Source organism: Corvus kubaryi, unplaced genomic scaffold (genome assembly GCF_017639235.1).
Source record: "Corvus kubaryi isolate FWS band 111438036 unplaced genomic scaffold, C.kubaryi_AGA036_p1.0 37398, whole genome shotgun sequence".
NCBI lineage: Eukaryota > Metazoa > Chordata > Aves > Passeriformes > Corvidae > Corvus > Corvus kubaryi.
In genome coordinates this window covers 49,747,017-49,774,629 of record NW_024581137.1, presented here as the reverse complement: position 1 = coordinate 49,774,629, position 27,613 = coordinate 49,747,017, and the positions used below count along the sequence as shown (strand labels likewise).

Below are 27,613 nucleotides of genomic sequence, written 5' to 3'. Positions count from 1 at the left end.
AAAACATTGCATGGAAGTTTGACATCTAAAGTTAGATTTACCATAACAAAATTGAAATTAATTAAAAATAATTTGAGACATGGAACAGGACCAGTATTTCTTAACTGTATATTGATCCATTTTTGTCCAACTATTTTTCACAGAAATTTTTAAGTAAGAAAAAAAAATAAGTGAAAGAGTTTAAAAGTCAAATATTTCAAAAGCAATCATTCATCAAAGACATCAATCAAAATTACAGGTAAAAATTGAGAGGAAACTTTTCTAACAGCTACTGTCAGTGAAAGAACAGTTTGTTCCACTAAATTACTCAGCATAAGCCATCACCAAAATTCCACTAATATGAAGGCAGGCTGTCAGAAAAGTAGGAAGTCTTAATTATTGTAGAAATCTAGTAAATCTACACATCTCTAACTTGGAAGTGAAACAACATCCTAGAAAGAAAGATTAAATCAGAAGACTAACAGGAAAGTTATAATTTGGAAAGGTTTGGGGTTTTTTTAAGTCACAGTAAACAAGAAGCAGTCAAGTTTACTACTTAAAGCTAGAAAACTAATTAAAATTTGAAAACAAAACACTATCACCTTGAAAGCTACTCCTCCTCCAAAGAAAACAAACTGATTTAATTTTGGAAATCCACAAGCCATTTAAACTGCTTCCACTGTGACTGGGTATTGCAGATTGCTTTCTATAAGTGTTCAATAAACTATGAAATTATTAGCAGTCTTGCCATCCAAAAGTCCATTCATCAAATTGTCCCCTAATACCTTTTCTATCTAAACCTCACAGAAACAGAGATACAGCAGCATAATGTGGAGTAAAGAGAGAGGACTACAGGGCAAAGAAAAAAATCTGAACAAAGGTCTCAGTAGTTTTCAACTCCCCTCAATTTATTTTTCCCCACCAGCACATTATAGTTTCTGGTTGGGCAATGCACCTCTTTCTCATCTACTATAGAGTTTATGATAGAGAAATCATCAATTGCAGCTCAATAACAGATAGAGAGAGACAAAAATAGACGCTTTTGCCATTGAAAAATCACAGAGTGTGCAGCTGGTCACAATCATACCTGTATTTTTACTTCCAGGAAAAAAACTATGATGATACAATCTAAACTCTGGAAGACTCGAGATAATGCAGTTGAAAGACTAAATACAATCTTAAAAGTGTTAACATTAAACAGAATAAATTAGGTACACATTTTCAACCTTATCATAATATTGCAAATTCATTACTAACACAAATGCTTACTGCATTACATTACAAACAACAGCATTTTCCATTTGACAGATGTTGCTCCTTGCAGAGTTAAGAGTCCAAACATTGAATGTTGTAATCCCTTACTCGCCTCAACATCCACTGCAGTTATCAGCCTTAAATCACACTGATCCTACCACAGGGCATGAGAGGAACATGCTGACATAGCAGCAAAAGCTACCAACTTACTCAACTTATGCAGAGCAGCAGCCAAACCTATTTTAGTAAAGACCAAATTACAATAAATAGTTTGGGACCATAAAATATATTTATTGTTCTGTCTACCTCTAGAGGAACTTTTGTTGCTGTTGCCATGGAGGTTGGAGGGAATGAAAGGAAACTCTTTTTAAATTAAAGGCTTGGAATGGCATATAATGCAGGATGATTTTTCATTAACAGGTCTTACCTGTTAATCAACAGCACTATAATTAGTTCACTTTCAGATTGTTCTTGTTTATTAAATGAGGACATAAAACAATAAAAGCCTCTCACAGTTCTATTACGAAGCATTTGTTCTAAGCACTAGAAGAAAGAGGTTTATCTTTTCTAGTTCACTTTGGATGAACATCAAAATCAATCCAAATCAAGGACTCTGAGTAGCAGGTACACAGCTTAGGAAAAAACTTCTACATACTTTTTTTTTTTTTTTTTTTTTTAAAAAAAGCAAGTGTTGAATCTCTTTAGTACATGTATTCGAAACAACAGTGGTAATTAAAAAGTACTTTTATATATTATGTATTTATGTTTTTCATGTGCATATAAGCTTGCATCTCCTTTAGAACATTATAAAGTAATACCCTCCCCTCCTCCTTGGCTTCTTACTTGACACAATGAATGTCAATAATTACTGTATGTATTTTTCACACCCAAGCTATCTTGAGACAAAACAACTCCCTATTTCATGCAAAGACTGTTACCACTTTTGCTCTGCTGCAGTAGATACACTTTCAGGTGATCCATGTTGTAAGGTTTTCTACTCATTTCTCCTATTATTCTCTGAGAAGCTACTTAGCCAGGACCACAACATCCTCCCCCTGAAAACCATAAATCTTTTTTTCCCTATTATGTTTACTGTCTAAAGGTAGATTGAGAGTCAAATGACTATTAGTGCTTGTCAAACACTATGAAGTCTGAAACAAAATGGTGTTCACTAAATGATTATTGTAATGCAATAGCAGTCAGGGGATGCAGTTTGGGCAGCAAACAGGCAGAAGGATTTTAAAAGAACATTTGAAGAAAAAAGACAGAAAAACAGGGAAAAAATACATGGCATCTTCTGCACAGAAAACTTGTACCTGTAAAGAATCATCCAAAAGAATGTTATTCAGAATATGTTTAAGAAATCTACAGCTTTGCCTCCTACACACTCAAGAAAATGCAGAGAGTGAATAGTCAAGTCATTCATTAAAGTCCTTGCAAAATTGGTACATTTTGAAAATATATTTGATTCATGACCTCATATCCTAAGCTTATGTACTATTAAGACAGGATTACTGAAGTTTCCAAAAAGAAAGACACAAGCAGCATCAATATTTTAAAAAGCACAGTTTTCCCAGGCAGGGTTTAAAGTTTTCTAGTCTGTCTTCTTTTAGACATTCCCATCAATGCCTCAGTTAATTATCAAAGCATCTCAGTAATAAATCTGATTGACCAACTAACTACTGCTACACTGAGACAATAGTCACTGATATTCAGGGGGACAAAGGCAAACACCAGTTTCCTTTCTGACAGAGAATAGATGAAGCCCAAAATAAGCAAGTTGTTGTTAAGCGCTTCATTTTTGGAATTACACATTTTTAAACAATCTAAATGCTAAGCAGGAAAGATACCCTTTAAGCCCAAGAAAAAAGGACATCTCTCATTCAAATCTGGAGCCGCTCAATAATCACAATACAGCTGTGTAGCTGTCACTGCCAACTCACCAATTTCACATCTCCTCTCTTCTGACAATTTTTATTACTACTTTTTGTTCATAATTTTTTTATGCTTTTTTTTTAATTGGTGTTTTGGTTTGTTTTTTCTTAGTAAAGGTGAACAGTTAAAGAAAAAAACTGCCTATTATTCTATTTTTTCAAAAGCTATAACTCAAAAATCTTAATCATGAAGTAAACCATGCTCATGAATGTCCCTTGACACAAGAAGAGGACAAACTATGATGGATTTAGAGCAGAGGCTCACTGCTGCAGTGTCACTCCAAACCAGGATTCATTTGCTTTCCACCTCATTGCCAGAACATTATCCCTTGGTGTTCTCTTCTTCTCTCCAGACCACACTGTCCTTTTCAGGCTCTCATGTTTCATCATTCATCAGGCTCAAACCCTACTGAGAATCCCTAATGCCTTTATCAAACAGGCTGTACTTTTCCACGGCCTCTCAAATGTTAAAATTCTGGGGTTTTTCTTAAATGTAATACAATAGTGAAATAGGGAACATCTCTGAACATGCCCAATAAAAGTGCTGCTTACCCAAAGACAGTAAACAAAGAAGTCCACCACACACTGATAACATACATGATAAAAACAGTATCTCTAATACACAAATATATTTTCATGAAACATTTAGCATGTTAGCATAACATACATGTTCAGTGACCCTAAACTGTATATATAAAGCCTATTACATGTTCCTAAAAAACAGCAGAAAAGTAAGATTTGGTTTGATTTTTTTAATAAATACATCTCGTAAGGCTGAAGATTTCATATCATCTCAAATATTTCAGGGAGAAATACTGAATCTAAAGAAAAGAAAAGGCAACTCCAAAAATTTCAGAATTTTAATCCTACTTAATATCAGATCATTACATTGTATTTTAGAGACTCATCCACCTTATCACCACAAATGCATAATTTGAATAGAGCGAGATACCAAATAACTATGGTTATTCTCTGGTGATGTTATACCTTCCCACACACAGCCCCCACATTCCCCCAGTCTGCTGGTGGAGAGGTGAAATCTTGTAATCAAACTTCTTGAATTGAACACCAAAATGCCCCCAAAATCACTCAAAACCACACTGGTCAAACAATTTTCTTACAATGGTTCTGTGAAAGCCAATGCTTTCATATTTGGAGCAAGAAAATACACTACCACAAGTTACAACATTAAGATAGAACTAAAGCTTCCTTGTGACAACACAGCAGAGTTCTTGCCTGAGCTCTGAGCAAAAGGAGGTCTGTCCACATGAAATAACACTGTGCAGCACTCAGCAGCTCCAAGACTTATTTACTAGCACAGGACATGGGAATATAAAGGATTATCTATGGCTGATGGGAGATTTATGGCTGCCTCTCATACGTGGTGCTGAACAGCACACTGCCGGTGAAGTCTGAGTGATGCTTTTCTGCCCTGCAGGAGCTGCACCTTGAGATTCTCCACAAAAAGAACCTCCCACAAAAAAGTTTTTATTGGCAGCTGGGACAGTGGATAACCACAGTTGCATTATCATGCTAAACATCTTTTCCTAAGAGGAGTGTAACTTCACTGTAACTTTGATCACTATTCCATTTCTAATGCCAGTTGTGCTGGGTGTTTCTATCCCACCATCACACAGGCAGCTATTTTAAAGCCACATTGAGACAAAGACAAGACACAAATACATAGTTTGGAAGATAGATGGGCCTTTTTTCAATGAGGAAAAAAAACCCCACCACACTGTTTCAAAGTAAAGGAGATGAAGTCATCACTGCACTGACATTTTAACCTTCTGTTAAGACTTTAAAATGTTAATATTTCACCTCCAATATCTCAAATAGCTCAGGGGAAGTGAGAGCTAACAAAGAAGTACAGAGACTGATGGGAAATTGGAGTCTTCCTCCCAAACAAACTTCATTTATGTACTTGCTCCTATTACATAACTGCCATATAGCCTAATGAAGAACAAGTGTGGGAAGCAAAAAAAATGAGCCTATTTCAATCTTAGTGTTTATTTCCACAGACTTGTTTCAAACAGTGTGTGTGTATTTCCTTAAGAAATGTAAAATATTCCTAATACGACACCATCCTCATAACCACAGATTCTCAGGAATATTTAGGTGTTAACTCACCCTTGATTTCAGTTGAATGAAGTGTGTAAATACTTCTAAAGACGTGGATTTTCAGAATACCATTATACAATGGCAGATTTTAAGCTTTACTCATTGAATACCACACAAGATTGTGACTTCTTCTGACATTACTTATTCAAAGCATATTTTAAAAAATTAAGTGTCCGACAGAAAAGTCCCATTATTTCTTTGAAGTGGTATGGAAGAATCACTGGAAGTAAATCCCAATATTTAAATAATTGGTCAGGTTTTTAATGCAAACATCCATGCACTCCCATTTACTTCAGAATTCAGATAGAAATTACATCAGGTGGTATTAGAACTTCAGTTATTTCTGAAGAATCCCCACATCTTTGAAAAGCACAGAAATTCTCTACGAACAATAAAGCAAGTGCATGCAGAGGTACCACTTAATGGTACTCCTCAGAAGTCTGAATTTAGTTATAACAAGCACTGATGCTTACTGAAAGGGCTCGGAAAGCTTAGGCCCAGATTTATAGTGTCATTTGACAAAAATTCAATAGCTTTTGGAGAGCAGTGCCTTGCAAATGCAGATGTTGCTGCAGACATCTGTTAGCTAAACAATGCCAAGGTGCATCTCCCTCTGCAACCCCATCCTACAAGGCAATGGTCTGGAAAACCTCAAAGCATAACACATTAAGTTCAAGAAACTATGTCAGGGATCCTGACTTCTCTCCCTTATCATCTGTAGCACATGTTTACCGTTTATGGCTCATCACCAGCACATGCAATCACTTACATTCCAAATGTTCAAGGAGCTCTGTAGCTGAAAAAGAAAATGTGTTAATATTCTGAACTACCTGCAGAGATCCAAACTTGGAAAGGTTCATGACTTTGTACTGCAATGCCTGGGTGCCTCTGACACATTGTGCTAACCTAAGTCCCTCCTAACAAGTGCAGCTTGCATACATAAAGCAATATTGATTCAGCTGTGCAGGGCTGTTTGCCCAGCTTTTTAGAAGCACAGCTTCCTCAAACACTGCTGCAGACATCAGACCGTGTCTTCCGAGGAGAAGGTTGGTGTTTGTCAGTGAGGCTTGACTTAACGATGCACTCTGCGCCAACTCTGCATTTAATTAACTTTTCTTGGTTGGCCTCACAGAGTTGTTTTCTACTATCTGATCTTGTCTGCATGAACCCCATTATGATTTCATGCAGGAAGGAGGCTTGCAGCCACAACCTCTTTCATAAATAAAACTGCCCTGATTTATAAAGGATCTGTTGATAGGAGCAAAGATATCATGGTATCCCTGTCCTCATAAAACACAGCACAAAGCTGCTTTCTGAAGCAAAATACCTGGAGATTAAAGCTAAAGGAAAGAATGCCACCCTTCTAAATGAGGAGTTCAAGCAGTTTAATAGAGGGCCTAAAGAGGCCAATAAGGGATGGTTATTTTGAAATGAACACTTTTATCTGTACCACACAGTGTCTTTCCCAGTGGCACTGCTAGAATTCAGTAGCATGATTTCATGAGAAAGAATAAGAACTTGTCTTTGTTTTGCTGCTTTCAGGAGCCAGTTTGTTTAAACCTTCCAACAAGGAAGATACACGAGCTGATGTTTTACATGAACGGCTTTATCAATCACTTAAAATGCAAAACAAAACATGACATATTCCCACTTATCCAGCTGTACTAAATTTAGTATATAAATACAAGGACTGTTCAAGGGTAAGCAAAGTATTTCTGTCTCAGAGATCCTTTAAAAATTCCCTCTTGATGCTTTTTTCTTTCCTTTTCATACAAACACATTCTAGGCAGAACTGTTATGGAAAAAATACAGACATGGGCAAATTCTTTTGCTTTAACTTCTAACCCAGACAGCAAAATGTACATGAACGTGTGGAAGCCATATCCCTCTTTACCCCCTGCTATGTCACTACACATATCCTCACTGCAAATACTATTCCTCATATTATTATTTTCCTTCTATATATCTTGTTTAATTAAGATGTTATTTGCTTCCTGTTGCATCTGTAACAGCTTCTGAGCATTTATTGGGGGACAAGCATTTCCAAGCTTATAGTATGCCAGGTAACTTCCTACTAGAGTCTGCAGTTCACAGACTCTAGTTACTCACCTTTCCTATCAAGTCTTTTTAGCTGCAGGCTTTCAAGCTTCAAGCATTTTAGACAGGTAAAAATGTCAGCTCCTCCAACTCTAAGAAAGAGGTAATGATGTACCAGAAGATAAATAAATGACATCTAAGTCAGTTTACCTGTCAAAGTTCTGGCTTTGCAAAGGAAGAGTCCAGGAAAACTAATTCAGTCTTTTTGCCTGGCTTAATCTTATGCCATTAAAATAAACATGAAACAATATGTTCCTTTTTAACCACTTGATGAGTCAGTGCAGCTCAGAAAACTGATAAAAGGTTTGTGGAAATAAATTAATATTGCATGAATGCTGCTGGAGCTATTAAACAAACATAAGTGCGAACCCATCACTGAAGCCAAAAGAGACCTTTATACGATGAGGGAAAGTGGCAGAAAAGTCAACAATCATTATTACAGCAGGTCCTTTGCCCTGCAAAAATGGCATGTGACCTAAACAGATGTAAGCAGGGCTTATCTTAGTTATGGTGCTTATATGAGATCTTAGAACTCTATTACATTGCTTTTAACAATAAAGAAAACATTCTTTCAACACCAATTTTTTCCTCATGCAAAGGAACATTTATCAAAATCTTTCAGTCAAAATCTCTCTTCAGAAGAAACTAGAAGGAAAGAAGAGTAGGGGGTTTTTTTTAAGCTAAGAAATAGCTCCGTTCTTGGTGTTTTGGTTATGCTTTTACAAGTCTGATGCATGAAATGCACTTGAAGTCCACAGTTGATGACATAATGTGAGATAGCAAATACTGTGATTTATGTCTTCAGTAGGCAAAACCTAGTTTTATTTCTGAAGATGTGGTCAGTTCAGTTGCCTCCACTGGAGGCAGAGAAAAAGATCAAAAATTATCAGCCTTCCTGCAGGAGTCAAAAGCAGCTCTGCAGATCACAGGTGCATCAAAGATGCTACGGAAAAGTAGCTGCTGTTTCTTACCCACTTTCACACTGTCCTTCAGAAATACCTACTCGTGTGACAAGAAAGGAGGCAAAGCTTTTCATTGACCTTGAAATACACAAAGTAAGCTCTGCTTCTGAGCACAGTGACCTCCACAAACTTCAGTTCCTGAGCTCTCAACCCAGCAAAGTGCTCACATTTTAATATATCAGGATATATTAAATATTTCAGCAGCAGTTTGGGCAGGAAAAATGTAAAGGATTGCTCAGATGCAAGAGGCCCACTGCCTTTCTGGTACATATAAAAAAAGTAAATTCTGATAGATTTTTAGTACTTCAATGTATGATCTTCCAAAGATCCTGTTTATTTTCTCAAGAATGGTGTATCTTCACTTGTATCAAGGACAGCATTCAAAGTACACTCTAAACAACATTTGCCCAGCTGGGGCAAAAAAAGAGAATTAAATACTTTGCAGTTGCCTTAAACATGTTGACAGAATCTCTGCAAGTATTTTTTTTTTTTAAACAAGATCAGCCATTAGGAAATACTATTGAGCAACTGGCTTATTCATTACTGACATTTCTTTAAGTGAGTTTTGCCAAAATATGAGTAGATCTACAGAAAAGGTCCATTCAAATTCAAAAATAAAACTTCCATAATTTAATTTTGCATGCTAATGAGTGTCACATGGAGATTTTAGAAACCGCATCTTCATTTAAGAAAATAGGTAGAGCAAGAAGTTAGGAAGTTACATTTATAGGAAGAGCAAAGTCTTCACAAGAGAGAGACCTTAAGTTACAGACATTACTATCATCTGTTGCATAAATTCCCCATTATGCATTGTCTGCCACATGTAACAGTGGCCTATGATTAAACCTGATTAAATCTGCTTGTACTGGGGAAGACTCCAGCCGAGGCACTGAAAAATACTGACAGTTAGCAAAATGCACCACTGTAGAAATCTGTCACTACCCTTGCTGGTGTCAATCATGGGAATTGTCAACACAGTATTCTTACAAATTCACATTTGTCTGATGTTAAACAGTACTGGAAATTTAATCTCATTTGCTCGTAAATGTTCATTAGATAAAGTTTATTAATATCTTAATTTATTAGTAGACCCATATTACTGTTTCTGTGTTTGATGGAAAACAAAACTCCTTCTTTATGATACAAATTCACAAACAAAAATTTCATATACAATACTTAATTTAAAAAATTAAACCCCCTAATTACAGATCTACATATTTCCATATATTCCCATGTCAAAAGACACTATTAAAATGACTCCCTTCCTCCTTTCATCACGTATACATGTATTTTACAACAGTTATTGTTTCAAAGATCTCTCTCTAAACATCCTTTGTCCTTCATCAGGAATTAAATGATTTCATACAGCACATTAACAATCTTCAACTATTATTAGAAAACGTCTTTCCTACTTTTCCATTAGCCCCACTCATACGTTGTGTTGGCTTTTTTGACTTACTGAAAATAAATTGTGAAGGACAGCAGAAGAAAGCTATTTCTGCATAATTCAAGTAAAATCACAGAAAAAGGAAGCAGTATAATGAACAACTGCAGTGTTCCTTTGAGACCTTCTTTCTTATAATATATAACAATCTTCTGAAGAAGAGGAAACTGATAATTACTCAACATCATCCTCTAAAAAGAACAACAATCTGAAGGTAACAAAACAGTTATTTTCACACATATTAAGACAAACTAAATGTTAGCATATTTCAGTGTGTTTAATTAAATTACAATCTATTTCATATAAAAGATGTTTCTGCTCAGGGTTGAAAGAATATTTATTTATTTATAAATCTATTAAATTTCCCCTAACTGCTGACCAGAATAGTCATACCTGGTACTTTTCCTTTTCTCCTTCTTTTCACTCACATATGTATTTTGTTTATTGAATCAAGCATATAGCAATTACAGAGTGGAGGACAGACCAATCATCAAAGAAAACATTGAAGACTCACCATTTACACAGACTTCAAAAGACTTGCAAAGGTCATCCTCAAACAGGCAGCCTAAAAACCCAAAAGAAAGGTAAAAATTAATACAGATTTCAAACTGTGGATAATTAGTGCATATTGAAGACCTGTTAAATGCTCAGCAAGAATCAGAGATTTGGTTGGCCTTGGGAGTTCAAACTGGGCAGTAGAGAAAGTCCAGAACAGGTCCTATTAGACAGCACATCTTACTGACTGGCTATGTCCAGAATAACCTTTGATGTTTTTCCTTCCCTCATTCCTCTACTGAGGGTTCAGTTTTTTCCATGCATGTCTCTCTCATTTAGTAATTTGAGGGACTTCATGTTCTCTTAATTTTGAGTACATTATTATACCACAGCACAGTAATGCTGCAATACCCTACAAGAATATACATCAAGAAACAAACAGCATCCTAACAATATTAGTACTGCAATGAGAAGCCTATAAATCAGCCTATAAATTGCACAAATTAAGTTTGGATTTAGTAAATGCAACCACTGACCATGCCTAAGACTTCAGGAGCACTAACTCCTTGGAGAAAAGCTTATAAATTAAGCCATCCCTACCAACACCCTGATACCTCACAAAGAGCTGACAAATCAGTATAGGTCTATGAAAAATATCCTTGGATTTTTTCCATTTAAAATAGGAAATTTGTTCCCAAACTTGCTGCTTGATGAGCCCCTGCTACACCAGCTCCATACTTCACCCTAGAAACTTCATCCAGGTTGGCAATCGCAGCTCTTTCACTTGTACACATCTTCATGGATACTGTTCCCCTGTCACCAAACTGTTCTGTCCCCTTGGTGTCACCCAACCAGACACTGAGACAACAGCAATTACTCCCTTTGTCCTCAAACAAAATGAGCCCACACTGATATTTGCCAAGGCAGCACGGAAATGGGCAAGATGTGCCTCTGCTCTGGTCATTCCACACTGGGGCACAGAGACAGGGATCAAGTTCAAAAGCACTGTGAAATATCCTGCTACTGTTAAGGGCACTCACTTTGTTAACACAAACAGTTGTTTCTTTATTTTCCGACAAAGATAAAGAGCTAGGACTGGAGAAAATCTGAAGAATGAAGCTGTATTTTGGACACAAAAACTGCCCTTTAGAACACGTTTTCACAATTAAGCCTTTTAATTTTCCTGGGAAATACCCTGTTTATAAATGGATATATGGAGTTATTAAACACTCAAACTCTTCCACACCTTGCATCAAGAAACCAGCCAGGAACTACACCAGATCCAAACACATCAGCAAATCCTCTCTCCCCAGCCATGCCTATCTCCATGAAAGCACAGAGTACAGCACCTCTATTTACCAGAGAGTCCAGTGGATTATGTAAGCTGTCCTTATAAAAAGAACTGAAAGGCTCAAAACCCTCTGACCATGAATTACCTGGCTCCTAACCCTACTAAAAGAAAAGTTTTGGTGGGCTAGAGTGACTTGGGAATTTCTGCAAAGCTTTTCATCAGGTAACTGTATTAGCACATCATTCAGCCTGAATATGCTGTGTCTCAGCAGGATTTAGCTAGGTAAGCCCAGCTATGTGAATTCAAGACATGCTGGAGAACCAAGAGTCTTTTACATCCATCCCACACCTGCCTGCAAAGACCACATACACAAAACCTTAAGCAGATTTACAATATTCACACACCTTAAGCAGATTTACAATATGCACACCAATAAAACAGTTCTCTCATCCTTTTATCCATACCCCAGTAAACTGTGGATATGCATTTGGTACCTTTTGAAAGGGAAGTTTCAGAACAGGAAAGCTTCTTTATGCAGAGTATGGCAGAATGGCATGTGCCTACACAGTACACAAACTGTGGTTTGTAACATATTCTTGAGATGTGGATGATTTTGCTCCAGACAAGTCTGCTGTAACAACCACTTGACCTGAAAAAGTGTCTGGAAACTCACTGAAGATAACTGATTGCAGCCCTGGTACTGACCCAGCCAAGCAGGAGGATGCCTGAACTGTACACTGACTCATAAAAAACATCAGACAAGAATGACAGGCACTGACCAAAACACATCCGCACAGAGTTCCCAGCACAAGAAGAATCTAACTAAAAGAATAACAATGATCACTTTAGAAAGGAATTCTAGCAGGAAAAAAAAATAAAAATAATAAAGACTTTAAGCGCCAATATAAACTAGACATGGAAAGGTATACTTCGGTGTTCCTGTTTCCAGAAATCTGAAGTTATCTCTTCTAAAAAAGTGGTTTATGTCTAGGAAAAATCTTTCTTCCTTGTTTTCCTGCAAGATTACAAAATAATTAAAACCAGAATCCTGAAAATCTGTGTCCAAAGTGCTGCAGAAGTTGTCCTGTGATGGAGGGAGGACAGGCAGTGTCGTAGTTATTTCCCATCCTGCAGTGCTGTAGATCCAAAAAGTGTCAGATAAGAAGTTTCAGCCAGGAATATTTCCAATGGAATGGCACATTAAAACAGTGACTGGTTCACTTAGACTCTACTGATTTTGAAGCACCTGGGAGCTGGGATTACAGCCACCTGCTGTCTGTAGCCACCTGCCAGAGGCAGGCCATCCTATAATAATATACTGAGACTCTCAGAAGCAGAAAAATACAGATACAAGATGAACAAAATGAGCCTGCTTAAGTACAAAGAAACCAACAGCCAAGCTACCTCTATACAGAACTCTGATTTTGCTTTATTGACCAATATATTTTCCTTGAAAAGCACAAAAGAAAACTGGCATTATCATGTTTTAGTTTCTTTTAATAACTCTTGTTTATTTGATGCTCACTGCAGCAAGGAATCTGATGTGACTAGACTTGTAAACCTATGTCTTAGAGAGCAAATTAATAAAGTCAATGCATAGTAAACTATATCCATGTATGATTGCTCTAAGACAAGGACCTCCAAACTGCCTTGAAAAATATTTTGTTTCAAGTTATTTATTGCTGGAGTTGATTTTTATGCATATTTCACTGAACCAGTCAATATGCTAATTTAGCTACTAATTTATCTCCTGCTATTTGCTGGAACATTAGGAAGCATCATATTTCATTTTAAATATCATCTACCTACGATTGGTAATGGTAATAAGTCAACACTGAAGAGTGAAGTGGTATCATCTCCAAAATATATTTAATTCAGTTCATGCCTTATGGGAACAAAATTACATTGCATTTTCCATCAAAAAAAAGAAATCTCCCTATCACAAATAATCTCCCAGTACACATAAGCTGTTGGTATAATACTTTCAAACACCAAACCCAAAGTCCCACTCTCACTTCACACAGAAGCCCTGAAATAACAAATTCTCCATGGAATTGTCCAACATACGTTGCTTAGCTAAATGTAGAATTTAAAGTGGTAACTTGCATTGAAATTCAACTCTTTATTAACACTTGCCCGGTCCCCACCTCTCAGTAGTGACAAATCAGGTGAATATATTGTATATAATGTATACTACAGTGCATTTACATGGTGCATTATTAAATAGCCACAAAAAGAGATTCCATAGGGCCTTGGAAATTCTCCTGCCTCCCTTTCCCCCCCTCTGTATCTCCAGGGCTGTTTCTCAGATAGGCATCACAACATAATCACAAACTATTGCTGAAAGTACAGGACTTAAAAGTTTAAATTTTTTTCAAGTTATTCTTCTCATGAGACACTAATAAAACTATTTCTTTCTCTCCATCATACAGCAGCTCTGCTTTCCTAAAGGAAAAAATAGGAAAGTTTAAATTGCACTGGAATGTATTGTTTGTTTTGACTTGTAAGAGGAGATCTGAAGGTTAGGACAGTCAAGGCAGCAGATGAAATCACTTGAACTTCATCTAGAAAAAACTGTAAAAATTCACTTATCAGGAAAACATTTTTTAAAAAGTGACATTGACTGATGATTCAAATAGTTTATATTATGTTTACTTCTCTGTCCTTTCCCCCTGTTAACCAACTCATGATGATCTTAAACTAAACATCTCTTCCAAGAATGCCATAAATCCTGTAAGCATTTTTCTAAATTAAAATTTAAAAGTAGGTCATAGACCCTGTTTATCAAAAATTGTCTTACAATCATCAAAACAAAAAGCCAAACAATAGGCAAGAACAGCTACATTTCTTCTGAAACTGGAAAAGTAAAAATATTCTAAATCCTTTGTGTTGTTGAGGGTTCCCTACCTTTTACTCTCTTACTACAACTTCCATGTAAGCACTCAACATCTCCTCACATTTGCAGACCTTAACAACCCCTCCCCATGACAAAATTTTAGCCACTACATGCTCCCTTAACCAAAATCTTTAACATTTTAATAGTTCAGAATGAACATTCACCCCACATTTACCTGTTTCTTTCACATTTGGCTGTGAGGTAAAGCCAGGAGACCTTGAAGGGTGAGTACAGCTCATCACTGCTGTGAGGGGAAGAAACAAGGAAACACCTGGGAAGGTCAGTCCCTCCTTGAGTCTTTAGCCCCAGCTTTGGATGACTCTAAATAGTGAGTCACATGTTTAGTTTCCCATAGTAGGGTTAATAAATAGGGTCCAATAATTACATTTTAGAAGCGCTCAACTCACACAACTGGGATAGCTTTCACTGAAAAAACCAAGATGGTGCCCAACAATAATGAATGATAATCTGGACACACTGGTAGCAAGAATCAAACAAGGTTTCCTGCAGAAAACTGATGGGAGAAATCATCTGTTTGAGAGAGAGATATGCTTCTCACTAATAGAGGTGAGAGATAAATTTGCTCAGTCTGCTAAAGCTGTGATCTATCCAACACACCCTCATCTGCCTGCCATACATGTGTGCTTAGCAAGTCTAGAATTACATAAAATTGCAAGAATGTCTGGGGAAAATGTACTTCAGGCTGATCACAGGCTTTAAGCAGAGTTCATCTCAGTTTCCCAAACCCTGGTGTTATATAGGTGAGTACGTGCACATGCAATGTAAGTATACATTCATTACTCAAAACTCATTAATTGCCTGGGAAAAACCAACTGCTTTCCTTACTTTAGTTTAATTTTAGCATTCACTTTGATAAAAAACCTGGATATTCCCTGGCCCTATCTTGTAAATTTTCATTCTTATCCCCTTTCTCCCTTGCTCTTTTTTCTGTTCCAAGCTCCTCCATTCTCTTACTGAGAAGTGTTTTCTTTTAACTCCTACTCTCCAAGAAAACATTGTCCCACCACCAGAATGCAGCTGCCCCTTCCTGACCCTCCCAAACGTGCATGCCATTCCCTGGCACTGCCCCTCCTACACAGTGCTCTCTCCTTTCACTCCTGCAGGTGAACAGCTCTGTCACCTTATCAGTATTGCTTGATGGCAATTTCTGGCAGTCCAGTCCACCCATTTCCAGAGGTGCCCTCCACTTCCCTTCTTCTAGCACAACCAGGATATCCAGAATGTTCTACCCTGAAAAAGGTATTTTATGAAGCCCTCAGAACATGTGGTGGTTTATCAACAACTTGCTTGTTTAATGATGAAAGAACACTAAATCAATGTGGTCAAGAATTGTATTAAAGTGGCACGTAATACTAAAGGGGGTCTTTCTCCCAACAGAGAAAGTGAGAAAAACATATGACAGCATAAAAGGTACTGAGCTTTGATCTTCTTCCTTTACTCCACCTTTTATATTTTTTGGATGTAATAGGTGCCTGATGTTTTTGTAACACTGCAAACTCTTGAGAGAAGGGGTTTTTTCCTTTCTTTTTTAACTATGTGCATGTACAAAGCCTCATACAACAGAGCACTCATCCCTGGTGAAGAATCCAGTCTTTAATCTAAATTAACAGTCATAAAGATGACAAAAGAAATCCCTGCAGTGGTTAACTGCAGGACTGTGCAATCTTTTACATGAAAAGTTTCCAAAGTAAAGTAAGGAAAGATTTCCTGTAAGTGTTACCATATGGTGCTAACACTTCCTCATCTCAGAATTACCCCTTCTTTCAATCATTTTTCATACACACTAATTTGTATATTGAAATATGACTCTAGCCAGAATAATTCATCATGGAATAGAGTTTTTATTCATTAGGAAAAATTTCAGTACTAAACTTACAGCCAAGATTTGCCCCTGAAGCCTCAATGATATTATATAGCAGTACTTCAGTTACCTTCTTTCTATCACTTGCCCTTCCACATGTATGGATTGGTGCACTAAATAGGCAGCATGGTACAGAAATGCTGTCATGTATATTATTATTTCTCACTATGTAAATCTTTACTTTGTCCTTTCTGCATTTAGAGGAAAAAAATAGATATTTTCCTTTGCACTGTAAGTAGTCTGAGCATGTTCACCACTAAAGAAAGGAATTGCTTTGTGGTGAAAATACTATTAGCTTATCTGATTACTAATGCCATGATTGCAATGATGTAGGGCTTTTCTTCTGGGGAGCACTGAGAAAAGGTCACTACTAAGAATAATTGAAGATGTGAGCAGTAATAACAGGTCATGAAGAGAGGAGATACTGAAAGTCCATCACTAAGAAAGCTTTGGAACAGCATTTGCATTTGCCCAGGGCTCAGAAAGTGGCTCATACTTTTGAGCTGCCGTTTTGTCACTTTTTCACAGTAAACATTAAAAGAACTTGCATTATCTCATCTGAAAAATTACAGTAAACTCTCTCACTGCTACATTTTCTAACTCTGTTTCTTTAGCAAGACTACCATTCACTCAAAGGCAAATGGGGAGCACAGATTAACCTGCCAAACAAGTAGCTCCACTAATACTGAACATTAACATGCTCTCTATTTATATTAAAAATTAGGAGATTAATCCATTATTGGAGAATAAGTAGAAGATAATTTTAAAACATTACAATTACTGCCTCTTAGGATCAAGACTGAAATCTTTTACCTTTAACTGTGGCAGAAGGGGTCAAATGTGATTTACTCAAGTAACACAGCCCCAAACGAAAGATCTTAGCCATTCTGGTGTCCCATATTGGGAAAAAAAATAACACCCTTACAATATAAAATGTAGGATCTGTTCCTTCAAAATTACAAATTGTTAATTGGAGTACTCACAAACTGTAGACAAAATGTCATAAAGGTCCAGAGCAGGCCTTCAGTAACTGTGATTCAATATCTTCTGGTCATCAGTTGCTAAAATTAAATTCCTTACTGGGCAGGAACTGAAATTACCCAGTGCCCACTGTAACTAAGCAAAACTTTCTTTTGTGTTTAGCAGAGATTTTGAAGGCTGAACACCATTGAGTCTAAGTCCCACTTCACTCTTTAAATACATCAACAAGCAGCCTGGTATTTTTACCTGCCATTGCCTGTACCATATCTTTCCCCACAAAATCTGTTGGCAGCAAAACCTTCTGGTATTATCCATAGCCATAAGATATAACACTGAAGCTCACATTACCAGCAATGCCTTCCTCAATATCATTGCACACAGGCCAGCAAGCATTGCACTGCAGAGGCCTCTGTGATACTTATTCTGTGAAAGAACTGCTGTCATCATTATATCTGTCAGCCTCATTTTGCCCATCACTAACTGCCAGTCTATTCCAGCATACTTGTTTTACAAAATTGCAGTACGGGAGTGAATTCTAAATCCTAATTGTAACATAATTCTAGATGTCTTCCACAGTGAGGGTTAAGACAAGCTGGGTCAAAGAAGTAATGAACCATTAGCTAGAGGAAACAGGAACTCTGTCTGGGGGTTATACGCTTTGGAGGATAGATCTTTCAGATAAAATATCCAAAACACAGGGTAAAGAAACTTATGTCCCATCCTCTGAAACTATTCGGTCTTCAAGAGCCAGATTCAGTGACAGGGATTTTTTAAAAATGTTTCTTTAAAGTTGTGACTCCTGTTTTGGGAAAACTCCCATTATTTCCATAATAGAAGGAAAATAGACATGTTTATAATTTCCCTCTAACAAGTACCAAAATTTTCTTTTCATTATTTGGCAGATATTCTTAATGAGTATCTCCTTGGTGCTTAAGAAAACATAAGTGGAATTTAAAGCAATTCTCATCCACTTATATTGCCTCTAAAACTAAGCAATTACCCAATATTTAGGGGTAATATTCCTCTCCCAAAAATATCTTAAGCAGACTTCAAAGGCAGAAACCATTTTTTGCAGAGGACCTCTCTGCTATTATTGCCTTTTCTGTTCTGTTTTACTCAGAAAACGGCACAGCATCTTTTAACCAATGATGCCTGTACCAAGAGCTGCAGGATGACCAAGTGCCTGCCACATAGGGTCCCCCTTCCTCAGACTTTTTAAAAAATCCCTCTCATTTTTGCTTCATCTCTGTTTCACAGTTAATTTGAGCTGGGTAAATTATCACGTGGACTTGGCAAAAACAAGTTGCAAGGAAAAAAGAATCCTATAACTCAAGAGAAGTCTGAAGTGCGAGGTGCTAGTTCAGAGTCATTTATTGCAGGGAAGTAATTCTAATCTGAAAAACAGCACACATGGGTTTGGGAGCTACACTTACAGAAGAGCTCCAAAGAGGAAGGCAGGACCCAAACACTGGTCTAAATCTGTCTGTATATCCATACTGAGGTCTGAAGATGTAGAAAAGAGGAAAAACAGCTTCACACCCTTATCATGCATTCTAAATCACAATGTAATGTTAATTTAGAGTGCTGAAATCACCTGTGTTCATCTAATGGAAGAGACAGTATTATATACACTCGGTAATTTCTTTAATAAAGAGTTTAAACAGTCCAAAGTCATCCACATTAATTATTCATGTACTGGAGAAACATAATGAAAGTCAATGAAGAAAGTCATAGTCTCTTGGAGTTCTTGAAGGAAAAAGAATAATATTAGGTAAAATTCAATGGACTGTGACATCAAGATTTATCTAAACAATTTACCCTGGAAATATGAATTGTGAATGAAGCCGCAGCATCCTCTAGGATGGGACAGAGTTATGAGAAACAGCTCAAGGATACCGGTAGCACATCAAAGTTAGCTGTACTTACTGAAGATGCCCAAAACTTTTCCCTTTCCACAGAAAAAAAATCAAAAAATGGTAAAAGTGTTTATCTACTAAATTTTTTTTTTAAGCTATCAAGAACTCAGCTGCCCCCATCAATACAAATTATCTCTTGACAAACAATTCATGTGCAGCAGCACCTTGTGGCTTTGTTCACGTCCTGTTGGGCTTGTAGTGTTTGTAACCACCTACATGGGCATCACAATGACAAGGGACAGAATTAGGACAATACTTTGCTATGCTGATAAATTAAATCTACCCTGTATTGATTCAAAAGTCATTTCAGAAAGATGTTTATATTTATTACAGAGTAAAATGATCTGCTTCTACTTACTTTTGTGAAATTACACATATTTGAAGGAACTGAGAGTGAATGGTCTTGATTTTGACCAGTAATTGAGTTCTAATTACTCCTGACTCACCCTGATGTTTCTGAGGCTGGCAGTAGAGCCAGCTGTCCTAGAATCCATTCTGCTGTTGTGTCTGCAGCTCTGCCTACTCTGTGAGACCAGTGAGATGTTTTTTTCCCTAGGCTAGTTGTTGAGAGGCAGCCACCATAATGACACACATCAGAGATGTAGTTAAGAAAAAGCCTAATGATTAAAGCAATCTGGGGAGGCAGCCAGGAAGATTAGAGGTAATTCTGAAATATGACAAATAGGATGCTGAGTAGCACCAGAATTCATCATCTGGTTCCTTCCTAAAAAGTACACAAAAGACTGTTTTTCTCTTTCTAGAAAAAAAGAAAAAGATCATGAGAAGACTAAACCTCTCAGATTCTAGAAGTTCATCTGTTACACTCCTTTAAACAACAAGGAGAAACTGCACTTAAGAAAATCCATTTATGAAGGAAAAAAACCCTGAAGGATGGATGCTGTCAGGAGTTTATATAGGTGCTTTTCCCCATTAAGAATAAACAAAAGCCTTTGCTATACTGTAGCCATAGAGACACCAGCTCTCATTAACTTAGCCTCCAACGTCTGTTGATTTTGATGGAATTGAAGTATCTGAGCAGGGAATTTGGGTTCAAATGCCTACCTTTTTTCTGTTTTTTTTTTCTTTGCTGTTTTTCCTTTGTAATCTTTATTTCCATATTACAGATTCCTCTGTGCTCATTCTCTAACATCTCCTAGATATTCTTTGCTACTGAGAGTTTCCAGGTAGGAGGGACATAATGGAAAAGAGAAAGGAATGGGGATTTTCACATCCCTATTCACCAACCAGGCAAATTCCTCCCAGCTTCCTCCACTGCTACACCAAGCTGCTCTGAACTCCAGAGCTGGCTCTGTCTGCTGAATCCAGCCTATCCCTAGTAACAATAATTAGCCTAGAACACACACAATGAAAAAAGAATGGAACATACTAATTCATAAAGGAATTACCAGAATTTTCTTCAGAGGTTTCTTCTATTTTTTTTTCTGTTTGGAAATACAGAGAATCAAGGGGATTGAGGAAACTTAGAAAATTTGAAACAGTAAAAGGTACAGAAGAAAACACTGGAAGGAGAACCACAGTTTTACAGAGGTAGTAGTGAACACTTCACTATGCAACACCTGAAGAAGAAAAATGTACAAGAAAAGAGGAAATGGGAAAAAATAAGAGGGTCTGAGAAAGGAAGTGCAGGAGAATAACCTCCACAGAAATGTCTGTAATGCATGATGTGTTAAAAGCGATAAAAAGTCCAAGGTACAGAGATAAGCCAGTGGCAGAGATAAGAACAGCCCTGCATTTCCCTGTTAGCCTGTTACACTGACTTTACAGGATGCTGTCTTGGGATTTCTGAGTTTAGAAGAAGGGGGCTCTCTCATTTCTTGGAGGCATCCTGAGAACAGTAGCTGTTCTACAATAGTCCCATTGATAGATTTGCAAGTTGATTCCAAAGATTCATTAATTAAAGACTGGGTTTTATTTTTTTTCCTCCAAAAAATGCTTGATGCTAATATTTCATGAAGTTCCACACATGAGTCTTCAGTCTGCAGTTGACCAGCATTTGCATAATTCTGTGAGACATGATATTCAGTGAGGTTTAGAATCAGTCTGGCACCTCATATGGGAGCCCTCTTAAAAATTCTTAAATTATTCTAATGAACCAGTATTATTCAAAAAATATTTTTTTCCTTCAGGATTTGAACTTCTGCCAAAACATTAAAACATAATGTTTAAAACTGTACTTGGAGACTTTCTATTTGATGAATATGTTACAAATTTAATTTTGTGTTGTTTCTGAATGCAATACTCTGCAGAAAGCAATGAACAATGTGTATGCAATGCTTTCTACATCAATGCAGTGTTTACAAAAAATCCTAAGACTTTAAAAAAACACACAAAAAAAGCAACAAATAAATCACCCTAAAAATCCAAACCTTTATTCTCTATTCTACAAACTGTCTATCATGCATCAGAAGTAAAGGCACAAGAATACTAAAATTATGCTCAGATGAGTAAATGAATTATTATTTTTTACAATGCAACCTCATTTGAAGTATTCTTTCAAACCAACATGAGACTGTGACAAGAATGCCTGAAAGATATGAAATAGTTTCATTAATGCTACGTCAAAAAAAGCAAAATGTGATGTGTTATTACACACTACTCTGTACAAGGAAATAATACTCCGCTGCTTCTTTTAGCTTTGTTAAGAATAAAACTTAACTATCAGATTCACATCAAGCACTGGCCTTTTTTGAGAAGGTGGCTTCAGTTTCCTGCAGGCAGTTGGAGAGTATCAGGTCAAGGACCAGAACAACAATCTCTGTATCTGCAGTTGTCTTCCTTTTGTATAACTTCCTGGAACATTTTTACTGAGGGGTACATGGGGGGAAAATGGTGCTCATGGAATATGAGCTGTATTGTTATTCTGCTGTTGAAAAACGTGCACTGGCAGACTCTTGGCTAAAACTTGGTTTAGAAGAGACTCAGGATTTTTACAGCTAAGAGGTTTTTTCTTATCAATTCAACTTCCCTTTAGCTATTAATATGATGGCAGAACAGCTAAATAAAAAAACACTTTGTGCCACTTCCTGAGTAATTGCCATAACAATTTTTAGCAATTTTACGTAACTAAAAACATTAAGTTAACGTGGTTTTTTTAATGAAAAAACTGTCCTCAAGTGCCCTAAGTCTGCGGGAGTACTACATCTGAGTAACTCAGCTATTCAACTTCTCAATTTCAACAAAGTATGAGGACACGGAGCCACTGTGAGGGAGGGGGAGAAAGCTGCTCATGGCTGACAGTGTGGGGACAATACCTGTATCCTCCCTACCTCTCAGAAAATCCTCATTTTCTTTATACTCAGCAGCTCTGCCCATTGACATCTGATGATGTAATAACACGCAATTTATGTAATTCTGGGTTAAAGGTAGAACACATATAAAAGATAATTACTGCTCAGTTAGTCTGCTTTTAGTTGTAATACTTTAATTTCATAATGGATGTGAAAGTGTCCACATGCTCTCAAATGACAACTGGGTACTGGAACCTTTTATTATTCCAGAACTTCCAAGCCTTTACCTGCACTGTTGGTAAAACATTCTCTAAGGATGCAATTCCCTTGTTGTCATTCTTTGACAACACTACAACTTTTCTCTAACCCATTCTCTATTTCCATCATGCCTTCCTAAGCCCAGACCCTACAGTTACTAGTAAGGTCCTTATGGGCAGGACAGTGACTTTAGGCCATGGATTATCCCCCTAGCCTCTACCTTTCCAGATATGTGAACACCTTTATTGCTACTACTGATAGTCTAGTTTAGAGCTACAGAATCCTAACAGCCAACCACAGAAAAGATTACTCAGTCTTTTTTCCTCTTGCAATCCACATAGCTCACTTCACAACATTTGCATTCCCAGATGGATAACTGATGCTTTACCCTGAAGAAGTTAAAAAGAAACATTAAAAAAAGCAACTGAAATATGTCACAAGGAAAAACTTACGAGTTCATTACTTCATAGAAGACCTTTTAATATATTTTTTACTAAAATATCCTAAGAGATTTAGGGTGACTCACAAATGCCTAAAAATATGGAAACTATTTTCCTCCTGTGTTCTTTTTTCCTTTATGATGAAGGGAAGCTAAAAGTACTTTGCTTTTGTTTCTTGTTATTTTTTGCTTGGTTTCTCCCTCCCCTTTCTATGAGAATAACAAAGCACATTATGTTTTCACTTGCAAAGCTCCTGAGTGTGCAGTGCCTGCCCCAGCAGGAGGCACGGCACACAAAAGCATGAACCACACAGCTGCAATTACAGATCAAAGAGGATTGCTAATCTCACTAACTGCTACACCTCGGTTCTCCCACCTTCAGTCAGTGCCAAGCACTCTGCAAAACTCAGTATCAGTGTTTGTCTTTGAAAACTACAGGGATATGTATCTGTATTATACCTACATGGATACAAATATATTAAGCATGTCTATATGATACATGCATTAAAAACATATTCATTATTATTGTTATTACTGCTATTATTGTAATAAAATGGGGTTGAAATTTGTTGCCAAAACATTGTATTCTACTGCCATCTGAGATACCACAGACTAAAATACACAGAACTGAGACATTTGGTGGGAGATTCAGTCCTTTCTGGAGTGTCAGGACACTAGGCAGAATACGCACAGCACCTGAAACAACTCAAGGTGCCCTTTGTCAGGCAACTGAACCCAGACTTCTTTTCTAAAATAATCTAAGTGAGCCTTGCTATAAAATTCCTATTTTTGTCAACTGGTCTTGCAGGTTTCTCATAATAATCTTAAATGTCAACTGCCCAGATACTACAGTGACCTGAGATGAGACCTCTCTACTGTGTTCCTTAACATGTCAGAAAACCAAAAGTCTACCTCTTCAAAACTGGTAATTTTGTCAAGACTCAATCATTTGAATACGTTTGAAAAATCCAGATTCAGACAATACAAGGACTCAAGAAGAAGAAAGAACTAAAAAAGGAGGCCCTGTACATTGTATTTAAGTGCTACATGAGGTTTCAAGGTTTTCTGAATGTCTCTGCTTGATACTAGTCCTGTTGGTATTGTAACCTTGGCTTGCCTGCTCCTCTATGCCTCATTTTCCAGTGTTGCAGGTGGTCATATTTCCACAATATAGAGTGAAACAGTCTCCAAGGGAGTATCTTGTTCCTGGTATAGGCACTGACAGGCCTTCACTGATTTTTGAAATAAGAAGTTTGGATCCTAAATGTTCAGGACAGGAACAGGAATTAAAGCAGACTGGGAAAATGCTTCTGCTGCATTATAGAAGAGATGCTGTTCCTCAACTAAATTAGGACTATAAAAGTGAATTAACCTCTCTTTCTACTTGAAAAAGGAGAAATATGCTTCCCCTTCCTTATATTTGCTCTAGTCACACAGAATGCCTTCTGTTATTAAATGAGCAACTCTGTGAATCAGAAGCAACTCCAGGCTGGAAAGCACACAGTTTCTGCTGGAAGTAATATGGTAGAGATAGGGGCCTAGGACAAGAGAGAGTAGCCCCATATGGGCTTTTAAAGGACAAGGTAGAAAACAGCTAAATAACTTTGCATTATATTTTTAGGATTCATTCCTAAAAATACTCGACATTACCTACATATTGTTGGATATTTTTACCAAAAAAAGAAATCTAAAATATGAAGATTTTCCATGGAGACCTAAGGCTCAGAGATGCAGTCACCATGCCAGGTCACTGGCACATGGTGAAAGACAAGTTTGTGTGATAAAAACAAATCTAATGGGTTTATTTTTAAATACAAGCATTTCATAATGAATATTCAGCAAGACAGCTGCAGCCTAAAAATCATCCTGGATACAGACAAGAATGCTTTCAAATAATCATTGCGCACATGAAAAAATCCAGAACATTCTTCACAGGTTTACCTCTATTAGCCTAGGCACTTGGGATTATATTTTTTGTTATGTGTGATATCTATACCTAAACAGTATTTGAAGGCAGTTTAGAAAAATAAAAAAATAACACATCAGGAAGCAGTAAGACTGTTGATTCCAGTTCCAGAAATAATCATCTGCCACTTAAAATGATCATCTGTGGAAGTAAGGTGATGATTTAGAACCCTTAGTTTGGGGGTTTTTCTCTTTTCAACTCAATGGGAAGGTAGAATCTCATTCTGTACTTGTGCAGTCAATATTAGAACCAAATTATTTTGATGGTGTTTACCCTACCTACGCTGGCCTCTTAAAGAACAGGAGAACAAAGGAAATTAACATTACAATCTTCCTTGCATTACTACTTAGTCATTGTAAAATCATGGGGTAATAAACCAGTCTGTGGAGAAGGCTGTCATCAAGCACACACACAAACACACATACACAGATACAAAAGGGAAAGTAATTAAACTGCAAAATTCAAGCAGGACAGCACCCACCACCCCCAAATCAGGATGGATGGCTTCATGATTGTGTATGATAAGGCACTGATGTTCAATATTTCTCCCATCTATAAAGTTGTTTTAACTGTACGCAGAGCAATGAAATTCAGCCACCTTAAAATTAATGGCAAACTCCTACTTGTTACAACTGGCACCAAGAATGTTATTTTGCAGATTTATACTGCTGATCAGAACATGAAATTTCTTTGCTGGCTATAGTGAATAGGTATGATAGAATGAAAATTAGCATACTTTTAAACCATCATCTATGCTGGTAGCAATCAGGCTTAAAAATGACAAAGATCTCATTCATAGAAAAATTCCAGACCTTCCTCTTTTCAAATTATAAACTTGGGTATCACTTATTGAATTATTCATTCTGCACTTTCTGTGCAACACAAAAAGTAGGTATGGAACTGGGGATTCTAGTCAGCTAAAGCCGTCTTAGTTCAGAAGGTTAATTTTCATTTCAACAAGTGAGAGATTCATTCTCTATTTCTGTGCCCCACTGCATCTGAATCCCTGAATGATCCCTACAGAAAAAGTGTAAAGGAGCAAAACTGTAAGGCTATTTCAAGTACTGTAGGAGTTTGACAGTATTTCATTTTTCAACATATGCTAAAACACCGTGGGATGACTTTTAGCTTCTGCAGCTTCATGCAGATAAATATGGCTAGATGGGATCTGGATGTTTCCTGCAGTCAGAGAGATGTAAGCACAGCACCAGCAGGTTCCTTTCTGCAGTGAGGTCCTAATAGCGAACAGCCACACAGGAGCCCTCCATAACCAGTCACAGCAGCTGGAATCCAAGCACAAAGAAACAGAGACCACATCCAAGCTCATTTGCCCTGTTCACAAAGAAAGGCTACACAGGAGCTGAATTATACTTTACTACAGCAGGCTGGTTCACTTGGGGCCAATACCTCAAACACTGGTGGATGACTAATTTATGATGACTAACTGAAGAGGTCTCATTTTTAAAAGAAATGGTTCAAAGCCAGAAGAAATAATCAGAGAGGGGAAAAAAAAGAATAAATTCCTGTTATGTGACCCAGTTCAAGCTTAACTCTGCATATGCTATTCCTGCACAGTGAACTTTTTGGTCCCATTTTATTTCCTGTTCTCCTGCTCTGTTGGAGGCAGTGCTGTCAACCATTTCCAGCTGAGACTTTTTCAATTCCGATACTCCAAGGGCTCTTTTATATCTCCTCAGCTCAGCAGAAGGAAACAGAGGCAACAGAAGATAGAATGTTTTTCTTACCCTTTTATGACTGTTGCCATTTGGTCAACTGAGGTGGCACTGATGGCACAATAAAACCACCAGTGTGAAACTTAATGGGTCCCACAGCAGCATGCAAATTTTAAGAACATCAGGCTGGCCATTTCAACAGGAGAGGTCTGTCCGGACCTGGATTCTGGCTATGAAAGTGGCCATAGCAGATGTTCAGGGAGAGAGCATCAGAAAACTGTTCCAGTGAGAGGCAAGACACTGTTTAAAAACCTAGAGTTAGAGGCTGCATCTGGACTGTGATGTCTGAAAAGTATCAATTCCCCTCCAGGGCTCACTTACTCCTTTGGTTTCCATGAGACTCTTCAAAGCCCTAGTGACAGGCAGGTAAATAAATATTATCTGCTTTTAACAGGCAGAAGAAAGTGTGTTATATAATGTGTGCCAGATGTTGTGAAAACTAAGCAATTAACAGACCTAGCAGTGGTCTATGTGCCACTTGTGTATCTCATTTTGCCTTAAAGATCTTACAGTCTAGACAGATGGCACAAAATACTCCAGCAGAACAGAAAAGTGTCTAGCCTGACACTTGGAAAAGTTTTTGGCTTTTTGGGGTTTTTTTTAATACAGGAGTACTGACTTCTTTTTTCTTCTATTTTGATGCATTAGGCCTTCTGGTTCCCAAAATCTGATACAACCCTATTACATAAAAATGCTTCCCTTTTTTTCTCTTACTTT

General features: G+C 37.2%; 1 protein-coding gene across 4 annotated transcripts in view; it reads right to left on the bottom strand.

Annotated features, from left to right (window-relative positions):
• The window catches only part of PTPRN2 (protein tyrosine phosphatase receptor type N2), a 654,654-nt gene that overhangs the window by 570,304 nt on the left and 56,737 nt on the right, over positions 1 to 27,613 (bottom strand). For 3 of the 4 annotated variants that reach the window (XM_042044446.1, XM_042044450.1, XM_042044448.1), the window contains exon 2: positions 10,306 to 10,356. In XM_042044446.1, the coding sequence (XP_041900380.1) occupies positions 10,306 to 10,356 (51 nt within the window). Of the gene's footprint in view, positions 1 to 10,305; positions 10,357 to 27,613 lie in introns of those variants that run through there. The other variant, XM_042044449.1, reaches the window with a different exon arrangement.